Source organism: Podarcis tiliguerta (assembly GCF_965153285.1).
Source record: "Podarcis tiliguerta genome assembly, chromosome: 3".
Taxonomy (NCBI): Eukaryota; Metazoa; Chordata; class Lepidosauria; order Squamata; family Lacertidae; genus Podarcis; species Podarcis tiliguerta.
The window spans coordinates 18,026,315-18,050,675 of NC_139536.1; the positions used below are offsets into that span (position 1 = coordinate 18,026,315).

The window sequence follows — 24,361 nt, forward strand, 5'->3', positions numbered from 1 at the left end:
CATTTTAAATTATGTTGCAGTGGAACTGACTCCCTTGGGAGGTCGCGGACTCTCCTTCCTTGGAAGTTTATAAGCAGAGGTTGGGTAGCCATCTTTCATGGATGCTTTAGCTGAGATTCCTGCATTGCAGGGGGTTGGACTAGATGACCCTTGGGGTCCCTTTCAACTCTACAATTCTATGATTCTGTGAATTATTATTATTTGCATTCTACATCATTATCTCGATGTGATGTATAATAAACACATTTAAAACTGCAGATATATTTAAAACTAAACTAAAACAAAATAGACCCGGCCAACACCCGTTCATCCGGCTGGGAAAACCGCTTGGAACAAAAATGTCTTCCTTCATTTCCAGAAAGCACAGATGGTGGCTGGCTGCCAGATTTCAACAGGAATGCTATTCCACAGAACTGGGGCAGTCACACTAAAAGCCCTGCTCCAAGTTACTTTGGAGAGGGCTTCTGAGATCTTTGGAACTTGCAGGAAAAGCTCTCCCACAGATTGTAGTGACCTACTGTGTATATAAGAGATTAGGAAGTTTCTCCAGTAACCCGGTCCTGTATAGACCTTATGTGTTAGTACCAACACCTTGAATTTCACTGAGTAGCAGCTTGGAAGCCAGTGCAAATCCCACAAGGAAAGTGATATACCGTATTTTTCGCTCTATAAGACGCACCAGACCATAAGACGCACCTAGTTTTTGGAGGAGGAAAACAAGAAAACATATATATTCTGAATCTCAAAAGCCAGAACAACAAGGGGGATTGCTGCACAGTGAAAGCAGCGGTCCCTCTGGCTGTTCTGGCTTCTGGGATAGCTGCGCAGCCTGCATTCGCTCCATAAGACGCACACACATTTCCCCTTACTTTTTAGGAGGGAAAAAGTGAGTCTTATAGAGCAAAAAATATGGTATATGCTGGCAATAGTTTGTCTACACAAGCAGCCTTGCTGCTGTCCTGTGCACCAGTTGCAGCCTCCAGAGCATCCTCAAGCATAGCTCCACATAAAATGCATTGCATGACCATGAGATGGGGACCCAGTCATTGCCGTCCTCTTCTCCCCACGGCTCTTCCGACTTTTCTCATAATCTAAGTTTGAAAAAAGAACTCAGAACAGTAGCACAGTTTATGTCTTCTTTGCCGTAACACAGGGTTGTACTCAACTGACTCACAACAGGTTAGACCCCTTGTAATTAATGGGTGTGACTAAAGTAAAATCCATGGGTTTGAATGGATTCGTTCCGATAGTAGTTGGAGACATGCCCTAGTTTTAAAGAGGTTTTCTTGAAAATAATTGGGCAATAGCGCTTTAGAACATCTTACATCATTCGACTTTTAAAAAGATTGCTGAAATAATGTCTTTGGGGTGTTTTTTTCAATTGCTGTTAAGGCAGCTTGTGCTTTCCCTTCCCTGCGCTTATGGAATGCAATGGACAGAATATAGCTGGATGTACAGTGGTACCTCAAGTTACAGACGCTTCAGGTTACAGACTCCGCTAACCCAGAAATGGTACCTTGGGTTAAGAACTTTGCTTCAGGATGAGAACAGAAATCGTGCTCCTGTGAGGTGGCGGCAGCAGGAGGCCCCATTAGCTAAAGTGGTGCTTCAGGTTAAGAACAGTTTCAGGTTAAGAACGGACCTCCGGAATGAATTAAGTACTTAACCTGAGGTACCACTGTACACAGAAAGGAAAAGCAGCAAGGATAGCAGTTTGAAAAGTCGACTGCATTTCCACTTGTAGCATACAACAAAAGATGAAAAAAGTGCTCCTCCAGACAACCTGCTTATTGAGCATTTATCCTGATTTTCTTGCACAAAGCTTATGCAGAGGTTTGGTTAGATCTAGGCTTTATTGAGCATTCATCCTGGTTTGCTTGCGGGGTGTTTATATATCTTCCTGTGAATCATTCATTCATCTTCCACTTTTCAGTGCATTTCCATGTCACTTTCCTAACTACAAAAAATCCTCTTTTTTTTTCCTTTTTCAAAGTGAATTCGCTGTGCTAGGGCAGCAGAGCATTTTAATTGTACAAACCTAAATTTTCTGTATGCACTTAAATCACCGCCCCCCCAAGGTCTGGAGGCAGCCTTGATGAAAAGCGCTAGAACAGGGGTCTGCAACCTTTAAGACAAAAAGAGCCATTTGGACCCGTTTCCGAAGGGAAAAAAAACTGAGAGCCGCAAAACTCGTCATTATAAAAATAACTTTTTTGTCACTTTTTTATTATTTCTTTGTTTGACCCCTCAGAATTACTCCTCCTCATAGAAATAAACGTTAAATTAACAAGTTACCTTTGTGTGTGTGTGTGTGTGTTCTTCAAAACAGTGACCAGCGTACATGCCCCCTTTCAATGCAGTGACCAGCGTACATGCCCCTTACAATGTAGCGGGCGGGCGGGCGGGAAGGTGACGTCGGGACAGTGCGTGACTAACGCACGCACCACCCCCATGCGACGTCACAGCCAGTACAGCGCCCGGCACAGTGGGGAGTGTCAGGGCGCACAATGCGCCTCCTCCCCTCGCTAGTATCCGCCCCGGAGCCGCGGCAAAGGTGTAAAAGAGCCACATGCGGCTCCGGAGCCGCGGGTTGCAGACCCCTGCGCTAGGAAAAAGGAACATCTCTGGTTCTTGTTTAACTCTTCATCTCCCCCTTTCCCAATTTCCTATGTCTTCAAATCTGAATTGGCTCCAATGTACATTGGTGTTGCAAACGACGCCTTCTGCTTTCTGTACTACGTTAGCAATACAATGGTACCTCGGGTTACAGACGCTTCAGGTTACAGACTCTGCTAACCCAGAAATAGTACCTCAGGTTAAGAACTTTGCTTCAGGATTGTTAGAATTCCTGATCCATGCTTGCAGTCATGGTGTAGTTGTCTTTCACATGACGGTATGTTTTGACTCCATAGAGTGGGAAGTGACGGAGACAGGATGTTTGTGTTACTGTGTTCCATGAGGTGGGACTATTGTCCTTTGTCCCCCCCCCCCTTTTGCTGTCTGAGGCTAGTGAGAGAGGGAGCCATGTTGCAGTGCTCCGTGTGTGTTTATATGTAAATAAAGTAGATTAGCCAAAATGCTGAGTTGCTGAGGCTTGTCACACGCATGATACACAAACTCTGCGGATCCCTAAGTGTGCCGGTGTCGGTAGGCATCGGTTGCTGTGATGTTCGGGCAGAAGAAAGCTTATTAAGCTCCCGAACGATCGACCACGAGGGAGTGAACATGCCAGTCGGGCATGTGTCTCTGCCAAGCTCCTACTCGGGTGTAGGCTGAACTCCTGACAAGGATGAGAACAGAAATCACGCGGCAGCAGTGGGAGGCCCCATTAGCTAAAGTGGTACCTCAGGTTAAGAACAGTTTCAGGTTAAGAAGGAACCTCCAGAACGAATTAAGTTCTTAACCTGAGGTACCACTGTATTTGCAAATTCTAGCAAATGCCCTCTATGCAAATGCCCTCATGCTTGTCATTCGCTTGTGCTCTCACAACACTTTGATTATGCTACACAGTGGCATGGGAGAACCAAATCTGGTTTGAGTGCCTGTGTCAGTAACCTTCCTGTTGGTACGATGGCATCCAGCGCTTGTTTCAATGCACACTTTTTGTATCCTTGCATAGGGAGGAAGAAGCCCTCTATCTCCGTAACCAAGACCCACAGCGTGGAGCTGTTTCCCCAGCTATCCCAAATCTTCAGTGCAATTCTGGAGAAATACAGCCGCAGACGACAGTGCTGAACGAAGCCAGTTTCTTCCCTCAAGAACCAGTGGCAGCCATGGATGAGGCACATGAGTACAACCCCTCTCAGCTGCTTGAGGCATGCGAAGAAAAGATGCTTCCTTCTGCCCTCCAGTCTCTGTTTCCAACCAACATCCCTCTCCCTAACACGCGGGCTGAGGCAGGCACCCTGCAGCCACCTCAAGAAACGGGACTTCCATTCTTTCCAGCAGGTGGGCCCCAAAGTCTCTCCAGCCTAGACAATGCCAACAGGCTGCCCTCCATGAACCCTTATGTCCTCTGCTCCCCTGGAAATGCACTTCCTCCTGACAGCAGCCCTCCTGTAGACATTTCTCCATTATTTGAAGGAGGGCCAGCCATAGGCATGTTCCCAACAACAGGTACAAGCCCTGACCCTGACAGATGGGCTATCAGCATGCTGGCTGGACAAATCCACTCCCTGGCTGAAATCTTCTCTCAATACGCAAAGCAAGCACCTCAGAAGTCTCCCGGCATTTCCTTGTGGCCCAGACAGTCCGCTGAGGACACTCACATGATACCAAGGCAGGGTTTGGGGACTAATGGAGCTCTAGATTTCCCTGAGGATCTCTCTGTGGATGAAGATGTCATCGCCAGCATCTTAAACAGCTTCCTAGACCCTAACCACTTAGACCCGCTCACTTCTGAGCTTGGATCAGAAAGCAGTTTTCACGCATTAAACGCTGAGCCACGGGCTTCCTTAACCCAGACTCCTCAAACAGACGTAACTCCTTGCCTTGACCAGTGCCTCTTCTTGCATTCTTTGACTTCCTCTGCATCACCCAGTACCCATGTGCCTGACTCCCAGTGGGATGGGAGATTCCATACTGTATTTCAGCAAGGTACTGCTTGTCCTTCTTCAACATAATGTTACAGTTTATAAAGAACCAATAAAGCAGGGGTGCAGAACCCATGCCCCTCCAGACGTTCCTGGACTACAGCTCCCATCATCCCTGACCATTCACCAAGCTGGCTGGGGCTCATGGGAGCTAGAGTCCAGGGACATCTTGAGAAAGACCAATTATTGGGTTAAATAGTGCGCCCCAAGAATTTGTCTTTATCAGTTTGAAGGACCGTATGTTCTGCATCTCTGAAATAAAGTAACTGCGGCCAGTACAATCCTGAATTCACCTCAACTCAGGTTTGATGCAGGGCGGAATAATAAACTACATGGCTGCTGCTTTAAAAGTTTTTGTCGTGGTGGCATTCAACATGTGAAATTTTGAGTGTCCAGTCATATGGCAAGACCAAAATTACAATGCCCCAAACCACCGAGAAGCACTGCCTGCCTGAAGTTTACAACCATCTCTCCGTAAACTTTATAGCAGCTACTGCATGCTTGGCCTGTATGAATCCATACTGAGATGAAGGGTTTATGGAGAGCTTTCCTGGCTGGAATAAAAATGGGCAGTGCTGTCTTCATGCCAGAAGTAGGACCTCCATAATGCCTGGAGTGGCTTTAAAACAGGGTATATATCTAAAGATATTTATACAACCCTGGGATGATGACCTGCAACCCATGACTGACTGGCTTTAAAAGAGGATTTGCCACTTTCAAGGAGGATAAGGCTACTAGCTACTATTAAGTTGTGGGTGAAAATATCAGACGACACAGCAATTCTTCAAACAGCTCTTCTTTATTCAGAGGCCAGAACAGAACTGAGCAGAAGGGCTCAGTCAGCCTGCTTATATAGAGCTCCTGTACAACGTTACTGTAGCAACTTTCTAAAACTATCCAATCACTGAACGTCACTTTCGATCTTTCATTTGCATAACTACAGTATTCATCCAATCACTGAACATCACTTTCGATCCTTCATTTGCATAACTATCTACAGTATCCCCCTGCTGGGCGAGGGTAAGAACTTGTACATAACAGCCACAATGGCTATGTTCTACCTTGAGTGAACAGCATGCCTTTGAATAAGTAATAAATTGAAATAAATAGATAATACCTGCAAAAGGCAGGTAACAAGAGTATTGTTACAGCCAGGCCTTGCTTTCACAAACCCATGTTGCCATACAGAATAATCTATTCAAATTCAGCTGCAACACATGGCTAATAAATGTAGTAAATGTATTATTATTAATGTTTAGAATGTCATCCAAAATTTACAAATAATCAGCTTGAAAATAATATATATATCAAACCATAACCAAGAAGTAGTCAGTGTGATGAATTGCTGGGAGGGAACACCACAACGCAAGCCACTCCAAAAACAGGATTCTGGGCTAGATGCCAGGCCTTTGGTCAGATCCAGCAAGCAGGCTCTTCTATTCTTACCTATTTACAAGCCACAGCCCTTGACTCCCCTGCCCCCAATTTATAGCCAAATCAGGCCTGCTACAGCTTCCTAAACACAGTAGCTGAAGCAGGGTTGGCTCCATCGCTCCTAGCTAGCACAGCCAACAAGTGGGAATTGCAGCAGGCCAGAGTTCCCATATATGAAAATAAAGGGCAAACGAGCTTCCACCCCATCCAATTTGAACAATGTCCCTCCTTCTTGTTGTTGCCATCTCTCTCGGGACACAATGGAGGGGCACATGCACCTTTGGGGGTGAAGTCAACATGTTGGAAAGCTGTAATGAGTATGATGTGAAAAAGCATCAGCCTTGCTGTTGTTGGCACCCGTCTGTCTCAGGGGACTATGAAGGAGTGTGTGTTTGGGGGTCACACTGTTGGAGAGTTACAGCGCCTGCTGTGGCTGTAGAGACCGATACGGGAGAGACATGTTTTGTTGCAGCTGGGGCAGATGAAGGTGTCCGGTTGTGCTGCTGTGGGTGCACCAGCGTTTCTTCTCTCTTAATTCCTGCATGCTTCCTTCCCACAGGTGTCTTTCCAGAAGAGGCCATGTTCTGCTGAACGTGCCCTGGTTGCCCCCAAGACTGATTTTAGAAATGAGAGCCCGTGTTGGCAGATAACCTGGCGGTGGAGACCTATCCTTCAACATCTCTCCAGTGAAATGGGGATGGCCAACCATATCCTCCCAATATTTCTGCAATATTTCCTGGACATTCTGGGATCAAATCAGAAACCTAGGACGGCTCCTGAAAATCCTGGAAAACAGGAAAAATTGGAGGGTCTGTGGACAGTGGAGGATAAGCTACAACGACGCAAGGAATGCGACCGCCCTCTAGGGGGCGCTGCAGCGCGCTTATCAACAATAAAAGGAAAAAAAACTCCCCTGGGCCTTTTGTTCTCTCGTTGGTTTATTCGTGACGCCACAGGGGAGGCGGGCCCTGGCCCGAGCCTTCCCGCGCGCATGCGCGTCCCGCCCTTTGTGACGCTATCCTCTCCCGTTGCCAGGATACGGGAAAGCGCTGTGGGGCCGCGGCCTGCAAGCGGGGCTCTAGTGGCGCTGGGAGCATCCGAGCGAGGCCTGGCGGGGGCGGGGGGCGTGGAGCGGAGGCGGCGCGTCAGCGGCAGGTGGAGCTCCGGCCCGGCGGCTGCTGCTGCTCGCGCGACCTTCCTCTTCCGGGTTTGCGGCCCGTCCTCCCCTTCCAGCCTCCTCGAGTCCTGACCCCGCAACGCCGCACCCCCGAGGCAGCGTGCGAGGCGGGAAGGACCGGTGACCAGAGAGCGGGGTTTGTTTGGGGCCTTGTAAGCTCAAGGAGGAGGGGGGAAGCAGGGGAGGAAAGCCCCTTGCCTGCCACGTGCCCAACAGGACTGCAGGTCGGTTCATTCATATATATCTATATATTTCCCTCCGTTTCATAGAATCGTAGAGTTGGGAAGGGGCCGCACGAGGGTCATCTAGTCCAGCCCCTTGCCGTTGCAGGAATTTATTTACTTATTTTGCCCCACGTGGGGCTCGAACCCACAGCCCCGGGATTAAGAGTCTGTTCTACCGATTTAGAGATTGTTATAGGTTGCCTTTTTCAGAGCTGAAAACCCTCGCGATGAAATACAGTGCCCCAGTTGCAAGCAGTTTATTGCGAATTTTAAACACCCCCCAGCTGTAATAAAACATAAACATCCGGCCCGAAAACAACGAGCAACAGAGTGTAACGATAAACAGCAACCCACCAATGGTGAGAGAACACGGTAGCAGAATGGAAACGCCGTGGTAGGAAAGGCCGACGGGGCAGGTGGGTTTCCAAAGTTTTCCCAAGGGGCCTGTTGGTCCCAAGTTAACCAGGTCACCAGTTGGCAATGGGTTCTGGAGCTGTGGGGCGGCCCCAGAAAATGCCTTTGCGCCGGGTGACTTAACTGCTTTTTTGTGGCAGGCAGGTGAGAAGGGCTATCAAAGCTAAATGGAACCTCCAGGGGCAAAGGCAGTCTATCTCTGGAATAGTAGGTGTTGGGGCCGGGGAGTGGACAACGGGAGGCTTACTCCTCCTGGCCTACCTGAGAGCAGTTGATGTAATTAGATTGCAAGTGGGAGGGCTTTATCTTTGGGATCCACTTTCTTTTTTCCAGAACCCTGAGGTCTGTCTGCTGGAGCCATGTGCAGAACAGTTGCCTAGAAAGTGTGGTGTTCGTACACTTAGAAGTAATGATCAGGACAACTCTGGGTGCTTCTCAATCCTGGAATTTGTTTTTAGTGCCAGAAATAAGTTGATATTCCTTCCACGCAAAATCCAGCCTTCATTCTCTTCCCCCAGCCTCCTATCAGCACTTAATTTGTTTCACCAAGGTGGTGTGGGGGAAAGGAAGGTATTGTTAGAGTCTGCATCAAGTACAAGTAGATCCTTTGTGATCTACTTCAAGTCACCCAGAGATCCACTAGAAGTTATTTATTCATCGTTTGTTTATTTGATTGATTGATTTATATACTGCCGTTCATCAAAAGATCTCAGGATGGTTCACAATATAAAAGCACAAGATAAAAGCACAAATAATAGTAAAAAAAAGGAGCAATAAAACAATAACCACCCCACACACCCTTGCATTAGACCGTCCAATCCAGCTGTGGTTTTCTTACCAGAATATATTCCCTTACATGGATCTATAACTTACTGCAGAAGGAACATTAATGGCATATATCTCACTTCACCCTTAAACTGTTTTTCAAGCTACATTAAACCACTAAGTGAGAGGTCATCTAGAGTTCTGAGGTTTGCTGTCATTGATGTGCTCATGGCACCCAGCTCTGTCTCCCCATTAGATTTATTTCAGTTACTGGTCCCCTTAAGTCATTTGCACCACATGAGGAAGGGGGCTGCATTTTCACACCACCCTAAATGTCACCTCTAGCCCTGACCTCTGCATTTTGATTGAGCGGAAGATCTGAAATGGTACGCTTGCTAAAAATCCAAAGACAACACCGTGTACATTAGATTTGGCACTTTCTTATAGGTACCAGCCCTGTTCCTTTATTAGCCTCATAACAGGTTAGCAATACAGTTTAACTGTTAATTGCTATTGGCTGTAAAGCTTACCTTTTGATTTCTGTCTGGTGGTAAAGTTACAAAATCCATTTTCTGAAAGTGGCGACCTTAGGGCATCTCTCTTATCTTGGACCCTCAAAACATTGTATATTTAATCCAATGTCTTTGTGACTTGAAGAAGGAACATCCTTTATTGCCCTCCTTGGAGTTCTACTCCAACCCACACTTTCATAAGCAATTTAAAAGGGCCTCTTGCTTCTGTGTGCCACATTTCTGTCTCATAAAACACCCCAAACATCCTAGCTGCGTGGAATGCGATGAGTGAGCAACAAAAAATATGCGAGTTGCCTTTTTGGATCAGAGCAAAATCCACTGGGTCCAGGGTCTGGTGCAGGATGGAGATGACACCCTTGCTCCATTGCTTTGCTTCCCGCTTCTGATAAACATCAGTACTAAATGCCATTTCCGAATATGGAATACATAGTCATGTAACTGTCTACTGTGAATTTGTCTACTAGAATTTAATTGCTCTGGGACCATCCCGTGATACGCTTTTAAGGACTTCTGAATATGGGCAGGGTGGGAAACAGGTGCAGAGCAAATGCTCTTCCTCAGCTTCCCTAAGATCTCTACCAAACACAAGACCTCTGGAAAATAGACTTTAACAGAAAAAGGCTAACTGGTCCTGCATGCAGTTAGTTATGAGTCATGTTTTGGAGGTATGGTGTAAAGACACATGAGGCCATCACCTTGCTAAAGCTAAGTTCTGTGCCTGGTCAGTGCCTAGAGGGGAGACCATATTGAAATCATGTAGGTTCCAGGACAGAGGAATGGCAGGAAAAGCAGAGGGAAAAAATACTGCTTAACTAAATATGTAAATAGATCATGGGATTAGGCTGGATTTGTTTCCTTCCCCAGCACCAGCCATTTAGGAAGCAAGCACATAGACCAGGAATAGGCAACCTAAGGCCCGGGGTCCGGATCCGGCCCAGTTGCCTTCTAAATCCGGCTCGTGGATGGTCCAGGAATCAGTATGTTTTTACATGAGTAGAATGTGTCCTTTTTAAAAAAATGCATCTCTGGGTTATTTGTGAGGCATAGGAATTCGTTCATTCCCCCCCCCCCAAAAAAAATATATAGTCCGGCCCACCACGTGATCTGAAGGATGGTGGACTGGCCCATGGCTGAAAAAGGTTGCTGACCTCTGACATAGACTAAGTTCCCCCTCCCCACTTGGATCTGGTAGAGTTGAGATAAAAGATATAAAACAGGGATGGGAAACCTATGGCACTCCAGATGATGTTGGATTGCAGCCAGAATGACCAGTGAGCAGGGATGATGGGAGCTGTAGTCCAAGAACATCTGGAGGGTCAAAGGTTCTCCATCTCTGCTGCAAAGGAACCAACTGAGTAACACTGCTAGTTGCTGCAAAAGGTTATGGGGTCCAGGTTTCAAAAAATTGTGCCAAAAATGTTAATCTTTAAGGTGCCAGATGTTCTTCTGTTGCTTTTTGCTATTTGCTGTCAATGAAATGCCAAAGAACGACTAGAGCACTCTTTTTCCATGGCCGTATATTGTACTGAAATTCTAAACCCAATCACCCATTGAAGTTAGTCAGAATTATGTCCAAATAAACATGTATAGGACTGCATTGTAAGTCCTGGGTCAGACCCAGCCCAGCAGAATGTTTTAGGATTAAACCTAGTATGTTGCATTATTGAAGGCAGAATTTTGAGAACATCAGGAGCTCTGGACAAAACGGAGTAGGAATTTTCCTCAAAGCCTCTAATGGTAGTTTCTATTCCATTGCATTTCTTTCCAAGGAATATAATCATTTTAGTGGGTCATCTCTTTAGAGCAGATATAGGCACCCAACTTTGTAAAGCACCAGACAGAGGGCAGCATCCATTTAAAGGCCTAATGAGTAGCTAGATGCTTTTACTGCCAGTTCATTAGAGCATCACAATATAAACGGAAAACACAGCTCTGTATTTCTTTTCTGTAAGAATCTAAGCACTACAATTCTGTTGTGGGGTTGTAGCAAAATATATATATCAACCTCATGAGCCTGCCCCATATACACACAGTGTCATAGTCTGTCCCCCAACTCGGAGAATAAGACAAGCCTCCAGCTTTGTAAATTAGCTTTTGGTGCAGCTGTTTCTTGCCCTGAACTGTGCAGGAATTGGCCTGCTTGCCAACAAATGGTTAGTTACAGTTTCTGTGGCAACTTAAACTGTGATAAGGTGGAGAGCTAACAGTAGTTTCTCTTTCAGCTTGAGTCTAGTGACTTGGAAGCATCCCAAAACCAAAAGCCTTATGAAGCAGCTGCGTGGGAATAAAGGTGGGGGCAATGCCAGAAAGAAGAGTTCCCCCTCTGGTAAGGACAGCAGGAATCCAGCATTACAGACGTCCGAGGACAGCAGGCCGATCAACATCCTAAATCCAAAACTGTTGGCTCAGAAGCGACCTCTGCAAGGTTTGAGCAGTGTGGGAGGCAGCACCGCGGGGAGTCCCGAAGATGCCAAAAGACCAAAGCTCTTGCCTGAAGTGAATTCTCCTGGCCAAGAGGAATCTGAAGACGAGGAGTCGGATGACAGTGAATATGAGAGAGCAGAGAGCGAGAGTGATGACAGCGATTATACAGACAGTGAAGACGACGATGACGACGAAACTGGCAGCGATGCCTCAGAAAGCAGTAACAAAGGCCCTGAAGAAACAACAAGCCAGCCTTCTTCAAAGACTGATTTAACAAAAGGTAAACGTTGATGCTTGGAAAAATTCAATAAATAGTGCATCTTTGTGTCACCTATCAGCCGTTTTGAGCTTTTCTTTCTCTGGTGGCTTCGCTTCTAATTAACCGCCTTAGATGTGGGCGTGTAACCATTAATATGCATTATAGCCACCATTCAAATGCGCTCCTTGACACAGCTCTCTTTATCACCTAACCGTCCTACATAATTGCCTTATCGTCAGGTGTGTCTCATGCTTCGTGCTGCCTCTGAAAGCAGGAAAATAACGGAGAGTGTGCCTTTCTGTGTCATACTCTGCATGAATGTATATTCTGTTGCTCAGATACCAAACAAGTTGGGGCTGTCGGTTGAATAATCTCTTGCATCCTATATAGTGGAAACATGTTATTGCAATCCAAAAAGTTGTGTTGAAATATGGAATTGCCTGTCGTTTTTAAGGGCTGCAGAAATGCCACATGGTAGTCAGACCACTAAAAACAATGATGGCTATTCCTCACAACAGCTGATCAGGCAAAGTAGGGCTGGGTGATATATCGATATATTGTCCAAAACCGGTTTGAAGTTCACATCATGATATCTGTTTCATAATACTTGACCTGGCAGTATATCGTGAATCACAATGTGTGTGAGGGCTCGTCAATAGCTGGTTTTCAACATCGCGATATATCGCCAGCTAAACATCACCGATAAGGACGGAACTATGCAGAGACAAACAGGCTACTTACTTGGCAACTGCTACTACTTAGGGCTCTAAAACGGATAGATGTCATTATTATCAATCACCACACAGTTTCATCAGCAGGCAAGCCAAAATGTATCCAAACTTTGGGTTATGGGCTTGGCTTCCAAATTGTGGTATTCAGGACAATCCAAAGTACAGTGATGAGTTTTGGGAATACAAATAATCTGGGACTGCCAGCAGGCATGCTAGGCGACAGAAGCGGTGGTGGCAGAAACAGCAGGGACCTCACAGGCAGTAGTGGCAACAGCCTTTAAGGCCCAACGGTGATGGCAGAATCACTGGCGGCCTGTGAGGCCTGGCGGCGGCAGGAGTTACTATCAGATATCGTGATATATCGATAAGTTGAGATGTTTAGCTGATGGTATATCGCAATATTCAAAACCAGATATCGCCCAGCCCTAAAACAAAGCTTTGTTATCCCCCTGTTGAAGTCTGAGGATGGGGGAACGCAGGCTGGAGAAACAGCGGCTTGTCTACGTTCAGCATGGTAAGAATTGCTCGCTGGAGACGACACACTTGTCTGCTGCCCTATAGCAGCTCACTGTATGCACCCCATCAACGGTGCCATTGCCTTGGTTGTCTAATGAGAACACTTTGTAATGCAGGTTAGTCTTCTGGTTAGATGTTTTGCATTTTCTCATGGAGGAAGGGGAGTAGTCTCCTAAAAAGGTACTTTGTTGGCCTCAGGTTTGGGTGATCTGTTTTCCTTTACGCTGTCCTGACAGCAGATTAAAGAAGCTCAAAGAACGTTGTGGATCTTTTGAAAGTTCAAAATATTACGTTATGACAGTGCTAATTTGTTCCTTGTTTGATCTCTGCAATGGTTCTAAAATTGTTTGCCACTAGTTTCAAACCTGAAATATGTAATGTGCATTGGTGCCCTCCCCAAGAGTTGGTGCAAGTGTAGCAAATTCAAAAAAGAGGGAGCTCAAGGAGTAAAAGAGGATTAGGAAACAAACGTTGGTACTGAAAATGAGCATTTTTTGTGAGTCATGTTGACTGCTGCAGTAAGCAACTGATCTTTGTAATAAATCAGTTTAGTTACTACTTGAAAGCCAAGTTTGCCTCGTGGTAATTCTGTAGATTTCCTCTCTTTGTCATATCTGTTGAGAATTGACTGTACTCTAGAGTTCTAAATGTATGCTCAAGCCTTCAGCCAAAATTACGGTTTGGTCTACTCCACAGAAAGAGCTTATAAGGGCATTGTGGAACTGTCAGCAAGAAGCAGCCGGAAGCACTAATAAAGAACAAATGAGCCACTCAAAACATGTTTTTCTGTTTTGAAAATATGCTTCCTAAATGCAATAAGCAATGTGATATGATATTTATAAAATCATTGAGTGAGATTTCCTAAGGCAGCCTTTTAAGTTAGCTTTGGAATTCTTGTTTCAATGCAGAAAAACAAGATTTGCTCTTAAGAATTGAGACTGATTATATCTTCCAAAGCCACAGAAATTTATGAAATCCAAGCTATCAGATTCTTGTCTTCCTTCCTTCCTAAATCATGGAATCGACTGAGAATTGTGCACATTAAACTTATTTAAATTATATTTGGTAGTGGTAGGTGTTGTCTTACCTTCTCACTCTTCTAAAGGCAGACAACTATTGTTATATTAATCTTCTGAAGGCTAGAAATTTATTCAAATTAAAACAGATTGTTTTTATACTGATGTGCTTCCAAGAACCATATCTCTGACAGTGCAGTCCAGTACACGTCTACTCAGAAGTAAATGGGTACAGAGTTGCTGCCTGGGAGAAAATGCAGTTATCTCAAGAATCTTAATTTGAAAAATGTTGAGAATTGGCAACACTGAGAGTGATGCTTTTACATGAATTAAAAAATGGCTGATGTACCACAAACAAAGCACAATTATAAATAGCAGCGTGGTTAATTGGGAAAGTGTCTAATGAGTTCACCAGGGACGCGGATTAGGTCTCATTTAGCATAATAAATGAATCTAGAAGAGGGAGCAAAGAGCACTAATGAAATTCAAATATGAAAACAGAAGGTGGTGAGAACATAATCAATTGGCATACAAATAATAGGTAGCTAGGTGGTGGCACAAAACACAGCCACATACAGCTATTCTTTTGCAGGGAATAAATCATTGGGAACAAATTAATTTTAAATGCATATAATTTAATATCAAATGCAGGTCAGGAAAAACGTGGGAAGATGGATGAAGAAAGGTTTATGTGCAAAGCCAGTGCTGCTTCTCTAATCTTTTATGAACAGGCAGCCAGAAACAGATGTAGTTTGTTAGCCCATATAGCAGAGACAGAGGCTACTTCTTGGGCATTCTGGTGTGGTTAGTTTATTTAATTTACATAGTGGTTGTGTGGTAGCTTGCGCACGCACACAAGTCCTCTTAAAACCAATTTTATGTTGAGGGCATCCAGTGTTAGAAATTAGCCAGGCGCCAGGCGCGTTTTGCTACTGGCATGGGTCCAGTTGTGACTATGAGGAGATTTCTGGGTGCCAGGTTGGCAACCACAGTTTAAAAACAGCCTTAGTCCACAACTAATCCCATTTCCCTTGTGTGTGTTTCTCCTTGCATACTGGGACAAATGAATTGTAACAGCAACCTGCACTCAAACAATGCAGTTGAGATCATAGAATTCTAGAATTGAAGAATTGCAGCGTTGGAAGGGACCCTGAGGGTCATCTAGTCCAATCCCTTGGCGAACAGACATTCTCTTGTGGCAACCGCAACCCTGGTTTAAGGGGCCATTTGGGGCCTAGCCTTTGTATTTGAGTTTCTAAAACTGGGGGCATCATATGTGTGTGTTGTGGGGAGATGATGGGGCGAGGGGAACATGGAAGAATGTGCATTTACGGTAGGTTGATTGTTTTGGCTTTGTTTCAGGAGGGACTCTTTATTTATTTATTTAAATAATGAGGGCTAAGGGGGTTTTCCTGAGGAAAGACACCCCGAGGCGTTCAGGGCATACAGAAAGGAGAAATGGTGAGGTTGTGTATGTCAGGGGTGGGAGGAGAACTTTGGACTGTTGATGTTAACGGAGCTGAAGAAGTGAAGCAATGAAATTTCACGTAGTTGCAGAAGTCTTGATCATGAGTAACGTTGGCTATCGCCCTGTGTCGGCAGAGATGGGAGAATCTGGCTGTGGTCCTTTTTGTGAGAGCAGTCTCCTTGGCATTTTGACTGGTTTGGTGGCCCATAAAAAGCATGGACTGGCAGCCGAGGTGTCCAGCCCGCTGTTTCCTTGTCTTTCTTGTAGCATCCTAGTCACACACAGTTGGCTTGTATGACAACGGGTTGCTATTTCGATGAAGGATAGTTGTGGAAGGAGAGAACTAAGAATCATAAATATGTTGAAAGCATTGCAAAGAGACAGAAAAGACAGCGGAATTATGACATATTCAGTAGTGTCTTGAATTTGGGTTGCCTGCATTTTTAACACACACACACACACACACACACACACACATTCCCAGAATTCAAAGCCCAAGGAAAGGCCTCCGTTATCATGAGGGCTATAAAGAGAATCTGGAGGTTTTTATCACAATTTTATTTTATGGTGGTTATGTAGTGCTTTAATACTGCCTTGTACTTCCGAGAGATTTCAGTCTATATTAGGCAAATGCCGGTGATGAGAGGAAGAGAGGGAAAGGCGTGGGATGAGACTTAATAATACAAATAAAAATGAATTATCGGGAGTGAATTCAGCTCAGTGATTTTCAAAAAGAGACTTCAGTGAGGAGGAATAGACGGAGCTGCCGACTGAGACAAGCTTCGGAAAGCTACTCAACCATGGTTTGAGCTGAATCTGAATGGGACGTGGTTCCCCGCCCTTATCCCAGCTTCTATGGGGAAACTTTTGCAAATGTGAATGAAATGGAATTGACACAGCGCATTCTTCCGAACCCGGTAGACAGTATCTAGTGTTTTCTGCTCAGAACTTTGCAGGCAGTAAATGGGGTGGATTGTTTAAATTAACACTTAAAAAAATATGCTAATGAGCTAAAAGCCCTGGTTTGAATAATCAAATTTTAATTGGCTTTTCTGGAGAAAAGTAGATTTCCATTGGCGAATGTTGCCATTAGACAAATTGACTTCCTCCAAATTACGCAACAGTTGGTACATCTTTTTTGCTATTTAGCAAAGTGCCTTGCTTGTTTATCCATGTAGTTAAAGCAGTTAAATACCTTAATATCCTTGGGTTTTATTAGCTATGCAATCGTACAGTGTGAGCGTGTAAGCAGGCCTATTGACTTGAATAGGACTTAGTCACTAATAATAACGTATCCTTGAGATTCCAGCCTTAATATGTTAAGCAATACAGTGGTACCTCGGGTTACAGATGCTTCAGGTTACAGATGCTTCAGGTTACAGACTCCGCTAACCCAGAAATAGTACCTCGGGTTCAGAACTTTGCTTCAGGATGAGAACAGAAATCGTGCTGCGGCGGCAGCAGGAGGTCCCATTGGCTAAAGTGGTACCTCAGGGTAATAACAGTTTCAGGTTAAGAATGGACCTCCAGAACGAATTAAGTTCTTAACCTGAGGTACTACTGTATTTCATTGCTAGACAGTTTGGCACTTCAGATTTCAGTACCTGTATTTCAGGCAGACCCAGCTGGTGAGCCTGATTTTCACTCTCACTGAACATGTATGGCATCCAATCTGTGCTGTGCTGGGCTTTCCCATTACCCTTGGGTAGAACCTGGTTTTGATATTTGTGGTCTTGGCCTTTCTTGCATCAAAGAGCAGGCTGACCTTCTACCCTCAAACTATGGAATTTACAATATGCTGTGATGGCCTCCAGCTTGGATCACTTTAAAATGGAATTAGATGAACTTCATGAAGGATACTGTTGCCCGTGGTTACCAGAGTTGAATTAAATTTCTGTTTTGAAATTATGAGCTTTTGTTTCTACAGTAGTTTTAATTTTATTGTGCTTTTATTTATTGTAAGCGGTCATTGGACCTTGTGGTAAAGGGCAGGTAAGAACCATAATAAATAATAGTCATGATGGCTATATAACTTGCAGTGTTATACATTTTTAATTTTTGATTAAAAATGAAGAAACCTTTACCTAAATTTTGGTAAAAATTAGGTCAACTTATTTTTAGCACGCGATTTTATTAGTGTTTTTAATTTATATTTTATGTAAACTGCTTGGAAGTGTTGATGTTTAAGAGGTATATCAAGTCTTTAAATAAAGGACAGTGTGTGATACAGCAGCAGCAAAAAAGTGAATGCTATTCTAGGCTGCGTTAACAGCCTGATAGTGTCCAGATCAAGGGACGTAATAGTACTGCTCTATTCTGGTTAGACAGTGTTCTCGAAGCTACAAACATGAATCTGACCAAACTGCGGGTGGCAGTGGAAGACAGAAGTGCCTGGCGTGCTCTGGTCCATGGGGTCACGAAGAGTCGGACACGACTGAACGACTAAACAACAACAACAATTCTGCCTTGGTCTGATCCCACCTGGAGTACTATGTTCAGTTCTGGGCGCCACAGTTTAAGAAGGCTATTGACAAGCTGGAATGTGAGCAGATCAGATGCTAAAAGGGCCAGGAAACCAAGCCTTATGAGGAACGGTGGAGAGAGTTGGGTATGTTTAGCCTAGAGGAAAGGAGACTGAAAGTTGCTTTGATAGCCATCTTCAAAGATCTAAAGGGCTATGACATGGAAGATGGAACAAGCTCATTTTCTGCTGCTCCAGAGGGTGGGACCTGAACCAATGGACTCAAACGACAAGAAATGAGATTCTGACTAAACAATAGGAAGAACATTCTGACAGTAGTAAGAGCTGTTTGACAGTGGAACAGATTTCCTCAGGAAAGGGTAGACACTCCTTCATGGAGGTTTTTGAGCAGAGGTTAAATGGTCATCAGTCATGGATGCTTTAGCTGATATTCCTTCATTGCAAGGAGTTGGGCTGCAATGACCCTTGGGTTCCCTTTCAACTCTACAATTATCTGATTCTAATAACATATTAAATGATAACATAGAAGCAATTCAGCACACCACTGAATGCCGGTTGCTGGAGACTACCAATGGAAAACTCCTGTTTCCCCCTCATCCTGCTTATGGGCTTCTCATTCAGTGTTAACTGAATGCTGTTCTGGATAGACCTTTGGTTTGATCCAGGAAGACCCTCCTTATATTCACTGCATCAACCTCTTTTTTTACTGAGGGGTGGTTGTATTTATCAAATCTGTATTACACAGCAAACAACCTTTAGTGAAAGGTCAGAACTTGAAGTGATTAAGCAAGATACTCCAATTGCTTCCTTTTTTGTTGTTGCTTCAAATAATCATCTTGTCCTTTCCCCTTTTTACCAGTGAGCGGTGAGGAAGCTGAGCCTTCAACTTGTAATGTTCTGATCATATTTGGGGGGGGGGGGATAGCATGTGTCAAGAAAACCGCCACTTCCCGACAGCTCCTAACTAGGCATCTTGTCTTGCCCTTCAAAGGCTCTGGACAGTTGTGATTCACTCAGTTCTTCTACATGGGCGCTGTGTGTGTCATCTCAAAAGCCGGCCGCTGTGTTCAGTGCTAGGAGAAGGTCTTGAACCATGAAAGGAAACAGATCAATGACTGATGAGTGAGAAGAGCTTTGAGGGTGTATGGCAGCTGACCCCAACCTGTTTTGGATTACACCTCCCATCAGCCCTAGCCAGCTGGGGCTGATCGGAGCTGTAGCAGTCCAAACCCACTGCAAGATACCAACCCGAGGAAAGCCGGTATTGGCAACTTGCGGGATCAAAGGAGGACGCATGAAGCAAGAGAGCAAAGTAAAGATCAGAAAGGAGGAGGAGCGGGAGGAGCAGAGGAGGACGAAGATGTACCGCAAATAGAATGGTAGAAAGCCTCTGATAAGGAGGAAATGGAAAAAAGGGAGAATAAAAGCATGAAGCAGACGAGGTGGTTTACATTCTTTTGATATACAATGCATTAAACAGAAAATAAGTCACAGCTGACTGCAACCTAATAGCTTCCACAAAACTGTGCTATGCATTAGAAATTGCTGGAGCAGGCCGAGAATACACTAGTGCCCTTTCCTTTGAGCCCGAGGGCTGCTTCAAACATGGTTTCTGTCTGAGAAGAAGTGGTGCCTATAGACTTCCTGATTCGTGGATAAGTGAAAACGCTTGCACTGCATATCTTATGTAGTGGACTTCATGCTTTTTTTAAAAGCAGGAAACTGCATGGAGAGAAAAATCACATTGTTGTGCAGTTGTTTCTCCAAGATCCTTCTGAACCTTGCCAGTCAGATGAAAGTCTTCTTTCCGGAAGCATGACACGTGGCATTCCTGACAACATTTAAAAATGGGTTTTATTTATTTTATTTCTTAACATTTCTATACAGTGGTACCTCGGGTTACAGACGCTTCAGGTTACATACGTTTCAGGTTACAGACTCCGCTAACCCAGAAATAGTGCTTTAGGTTAAGAACTTTGCTTCAGGATAAGAACAGAAATCGTGCTGCGGCAGCGCGGCGGCAGCCGGAGGCCCCATTAGCTAAAGTGGTGCTTCAGGTTAAGAACAGTTTCAGGTTAAGTACGGACCTCTGGAACGAAGTAAGTACTTAACCCGAGGTACCAGTATAGTGCCTTTCCTCCAAAGACCTCGAGATTCTCCCATTTCATCTGCACGGCAAGCCTGTGAGGTACATTAGGCTGAGAGACCATGACTAGCCCAAGGTCATTCAGTGAGCTTCATGGCCAGGTGGGGACTTGAACCCTCGTCTCCCAGGCCCTAGTCCCAACACTCTTAACTGTTGCACCACACAGGTTCTCAATTTCTTAATATATCTCTCAGATTCTGACCTCTGTTGAATGTAGGGCTGGTTCGAGCCTTGTGATTAGCTTTAGACCTCAGAAGTATTTCTAAGATGTGCATGTTGGACGACTTCTGCAATGGCACCAGCTGAGTCAGAAATATTTCAGGTACAATTAAGAGTGCCAGTACTAATCCCTTTAAAAAGGCTTGGGACCTGGGTGTTTCCCATATCAATCTGCCTGTGTGCAAAGACCTGCAGCAAAGGTGCCTCTCTGGGTGCCCCTACCTTCAAAAGGAAGGCAGCAGGTGGTGGCGATGAAAGGGGGCTGTTCATTTGGTAGTGCTTGCCTCATATTGTGGGTAGCTGACTTGGGGTGGTCGTGACTGTGGTCAGGGCTACCGCAGGGGCAAAAGAACAGCTTTTCTGGGGAATATTTTATGGTACGTTGTGTAACATGTAGGGGGGTGGTTTCAAGTTTTAATTTTCCATTCTGTTTTCTCTGAACATTTCTTAATATTTTGATGTTAAATCAGAGTGCTTGACTTGCTCTCTTTTCCTTCCCATCTATGGGAAGGAAAAGCTAAGCTAAACACCTCTAATCTCTTCCCACATGCCCGTCGTCATTTGTCTTTTCCCCTTTAATTAGTTTTAAACAGAGAAAATTGAACCGGAGATCAGCCTGAGGAATGTGCCGTTTATTTGTATAATGGCATAGGTTTTCCATTTTTATTTTTCATTCCCTGTCTTGTGCATTCGTACAATTCTTTGTCTTTTTGTGACTTCTATCAAAGAGAGTTTTATTGACCAGACCGCTGTAGATCTCTAATTCCCACCCCCCAAGAACTGTCACAGATAATTTAGCATCTGTTAACTTTCGAGCACTTTAGATTCTTCTTACCATTGTGTGTGGTTCTGGATCTGCCGACATTATCATTTACTGTACTGCTCACTGCTAGTTTGCTTAGTTCCTATGAGCAAAGATGTCTGCAAACAAGACACGAAGGCTAACAGCATCAACCCTGCTGTGTGGAAATCCCTTGCAGGCAACCATAGTGCCTGGAGACAGACAGACAGGTCATGCATCCACAGTAGTGAGCAGAGGAGAAAGGACTGCTGGGAGGAATACAGAGAAAAAATGCCGTGGCGCATTTGCAGCAGCAGAAGCGGATGCCTTCATCTGCCCCAGCTGCAAGAAAACATGTCTCTCCCATATCAAGTCTCTACTATTAGGTGCTGTAACTCTCCAACGGTTTGACCCCCAAAACATGCACACCTCCATAGTCTCCTGAGACAGACAGGTGCCGGCAACAGCAAGGCGAGCGCTTATTTCACATCACAGTCGTTACATAGCTGTTAAGTCACCCCACACATATTTTGAGTGAATTAGCTGGAGTGTTAACGGCAAATCCATAATCCCTTCAGAAATGTTCTATAATAAATCAAGTCAGTCCATTTCCTCTCTTTTCAGGGAAGAGGCAAGGGATGGCTACCACATCAAGGTAGGCACAAACATTAAAGGAAGCTACTTCAAAGCATGCATATAAGCGTTCTACCATTTGAAGCATTTTCAGATAAGGAGATGGAAAATGATGGCGACATTGCGCACAACAGGGTACCTTTTTCAGCGTTTCATAAGCATGCCTAGTTATCCAAATATTTTGGAGCAGAGTTCTCATTTTTTACCACTGTCGTCATTCATGTTAAAACTTCCTGTTCATTTCGTGTACAACTTCTCAATCTTTGTGCAGTGGCCAAAAGTCTGCATAGTGCTATGGAAAACCACGTCAACTCACTTTATCAAAACATGTCTTAACAAAGCATGGACAATATTCTATTGAAAAAATAGGTGCGCCAACTTGCTAAGGATCAAGTTATCCCTCCCCCCCAACCTCCATGTGTATCTATTACATTTCTCTCTCATTCTTCCTTAAAGGAGGCAAGTCTGTGGGTTAAGCAGCCTAGTGTCTACCCTTGAAATAATCTTGTTGGTTAAGGTAGGAAAGAAGATTGACTGGTTCAGCTTCCAATCAAAGATACTTACATGACGGAGCAGAAGTTTGGAACTACAGTGGTACCTTGGTTGTCAAACGGCTTGGCTCCCAAACAAATCGGCTCCCGAATGTCACAAACCCGGAAGTGAGTATTCCAGTTTGCGAACATTTTTCGGAAGCTGAACGTCCTCCACGGCTTCTGATTGAGTACAGGACGTCCCTGCAGCCAATCAGAAGCTGCACCCTGGTTTTTGAATGGAGACTCCCAGAACAGATTAAGTTTGACAGCCAAGGTACGACTGTATGTTACTCCAGTTTAAGCCTCACTCTACCCACTACCCTAGCTGTCCCTGGCTATATTTCATCTAGTGTGGTGTCCATTGTGGAGTTGTGACTGAAGTGTTGGACTGAGACTTAGGTTCAAATCCCTGCTTTAGTACGAAGCTTAATGGGTGGCTCTACCTTGCAGAGTCATCGTGAGAATAAAAATACTTATCCTTTCCTCATCTCTTTTGGGCAGAAATTGTTGGGATACTGCCAGGGAGACAAAGTCCATCATGACTCCACGTCGTCTCCGGACGTCCATTTATCTCCCGTAGACACGCAGTATCAGCAATTAGCGACACGAGCTCCGGAAATAGCTTGCCACATTCCAGAGCCGATGCACGCTCTATCAGCAGATAATGCACACAGCGAAAGATGCACTCAGGAGAGCATTATTTACAAGTTTATTTCTGCGTTGATCAGAACAAAGAAAAACATGACTGCCTGCTTCAGTGTTCCGGCAGCGAGAGACGAAAACAAAGACACAACAGAAACATCCTGTGAAACAGGAAATGCGCAGGCTGTGACACAAACATCCTGCTCCCTTTTAAGGTGGAACGGAAATATCCTAACAGAAATGAGCTACAAATAATAATATAAAAAATGAATTCATTTTTATTCCTTGTTGTGAGTTGCCCTGCAACTATAAGTAAGTAAATGCAGTTACAGAGATTTTGCAATGAGGTCTGACACATAATGTAGGACGGTGGTTTTTCATGTTGACTTCTCTGTTTCCGTATATGTACAAGGAGCTGTATCCTCGTACAGCTGGGGTTCTTCCGTCTTTCTCCCGCAAAAGAATTTTAAAAAATGAAGAGCACCTGGAACACCTCTTTTCATTCATTTTAACTCTTACTGCTAAACAAAGTGAGCTTCGTACAGTTCATAATTGTTGCTCCTTTTGCGGTCGTCATACTTTGCCTTTGGCTGCCTAGGTATGAAAGGACCCAAACCACTTTGTAGGCCTTTATGTATCTGAAACAACCTTGTTAAAGTGATTGCGTTTTAAACAGCAGGCTCTTTTATTTTGTCACTGGCTTCCGCAGTACTTTCTGTAATTGGTGTTTGCGAAAACTCCAGGTGAATAACTGGGAAGGGGGGGGGGCAGAAACTAAGGGAGCATTTCATTGAGGTTGGCTGATAAAATTAGAACAAGGTATGAAAAGTGGAGTTTTTTGGGATGAAATAAGCAGTTGACCTGTGGAATTTATTGTAGCTCTAGTCACGTTAAAAAATACAGGTTTAAAATTTTGTTTGGCAATGGAGCTTAGATCATGTTGGTTCAGTCCTGCTTTTCCGTCAGTTAACTGTGTGTCAAGAAGGAATATATATACATTGAGTGGCCCATATTGTTAAAGGTTTTCCTCCTCTCCTCTCCTCTCCTTTCCTTCCCTCCCTCCCTGACCCCTTGTATTGTGGAGTAGAAGGTGCTGGTTCTTGCCCAGGGCAGGGTAGCTGATTTGATGGGCCAGTGGTTTGATCCAATATGACAAATCGTGTGTTGACGTCTGAGGTGGAACGCATCATTTGGCCTTCGTTTGCAGAGGCTTTTGAGGTTGCAGTCTCTTTGCGGGTCTGTCCAGAGCTCATCAGGGGGGAAAAACTATTACAGTTCTAGACTTTTGCCATAAGGAATGACTAATTGAGGGATTACATGTTTGGCATGCCAGAACAGAGAGAGAGAGAGAGAGAGGTGATGTCAGTAAAGC

At 44.6% G+C, this 24,361-nt stretch overlaps 2 protein-coding genes across 5 annotated transcripts in view; both read left to right on the forward strand.

Annotated features, from left to right (window-relative positions):
- The window catches only part of LOC310674133 (neuronal PAS domain-containing protein 4-like), a 34,521-nt gene extending 27,584 nt beyond the window's left edge, over positions 1-6,937 (forward strand). For all 3 annotated transcript variants that reach the window (XM_083433052.1, XM_083433053.1, XM_083433054.1), the window contains 2 exons: positions 3,620-4,596; positions 6,586-6,937. In XM_083433052.1, the coding sequence (XP_083289178.1) occupies positions 3,620-4,596; positions 6,586-6,617 (1,009 nt within the window). In that variant the 3' untranslated portion in view covers positions 6,618-6,937. The remainder of the gene's footprint in view (positions 1-3,619; positions 4,597-6,585) is intronic.
- A 66-nt stretch (positions 6,938-7,003) lies between these two features.
- The window catches only part of RRP36 (ribosomal RNA processing 36), a 34,132-nt gene continuing 16,774 nt past the window's right edge, over positions 7,004-24,361 (forward strand). The window contains exons 1-2 of one of the 2 annotated variants that reach the window (XM_083433139.1): positions 7,004-7,843; positions 11,362-11,843. In XM_083433139.1, coding sequence (XP_083289265.1) covers positions 11,405-11,843 — 439 coding nt within the window. In that variant the 5' untranslated portion in view covers positions 7,004-7,843; positions 11,362-11,404. The remainder of the gene's footprint in view (positions 7,844-11,361; positions 11,844-24,361) is intronic. The other variant, XM_083433138.1, reaches the window with a different exon arrangement.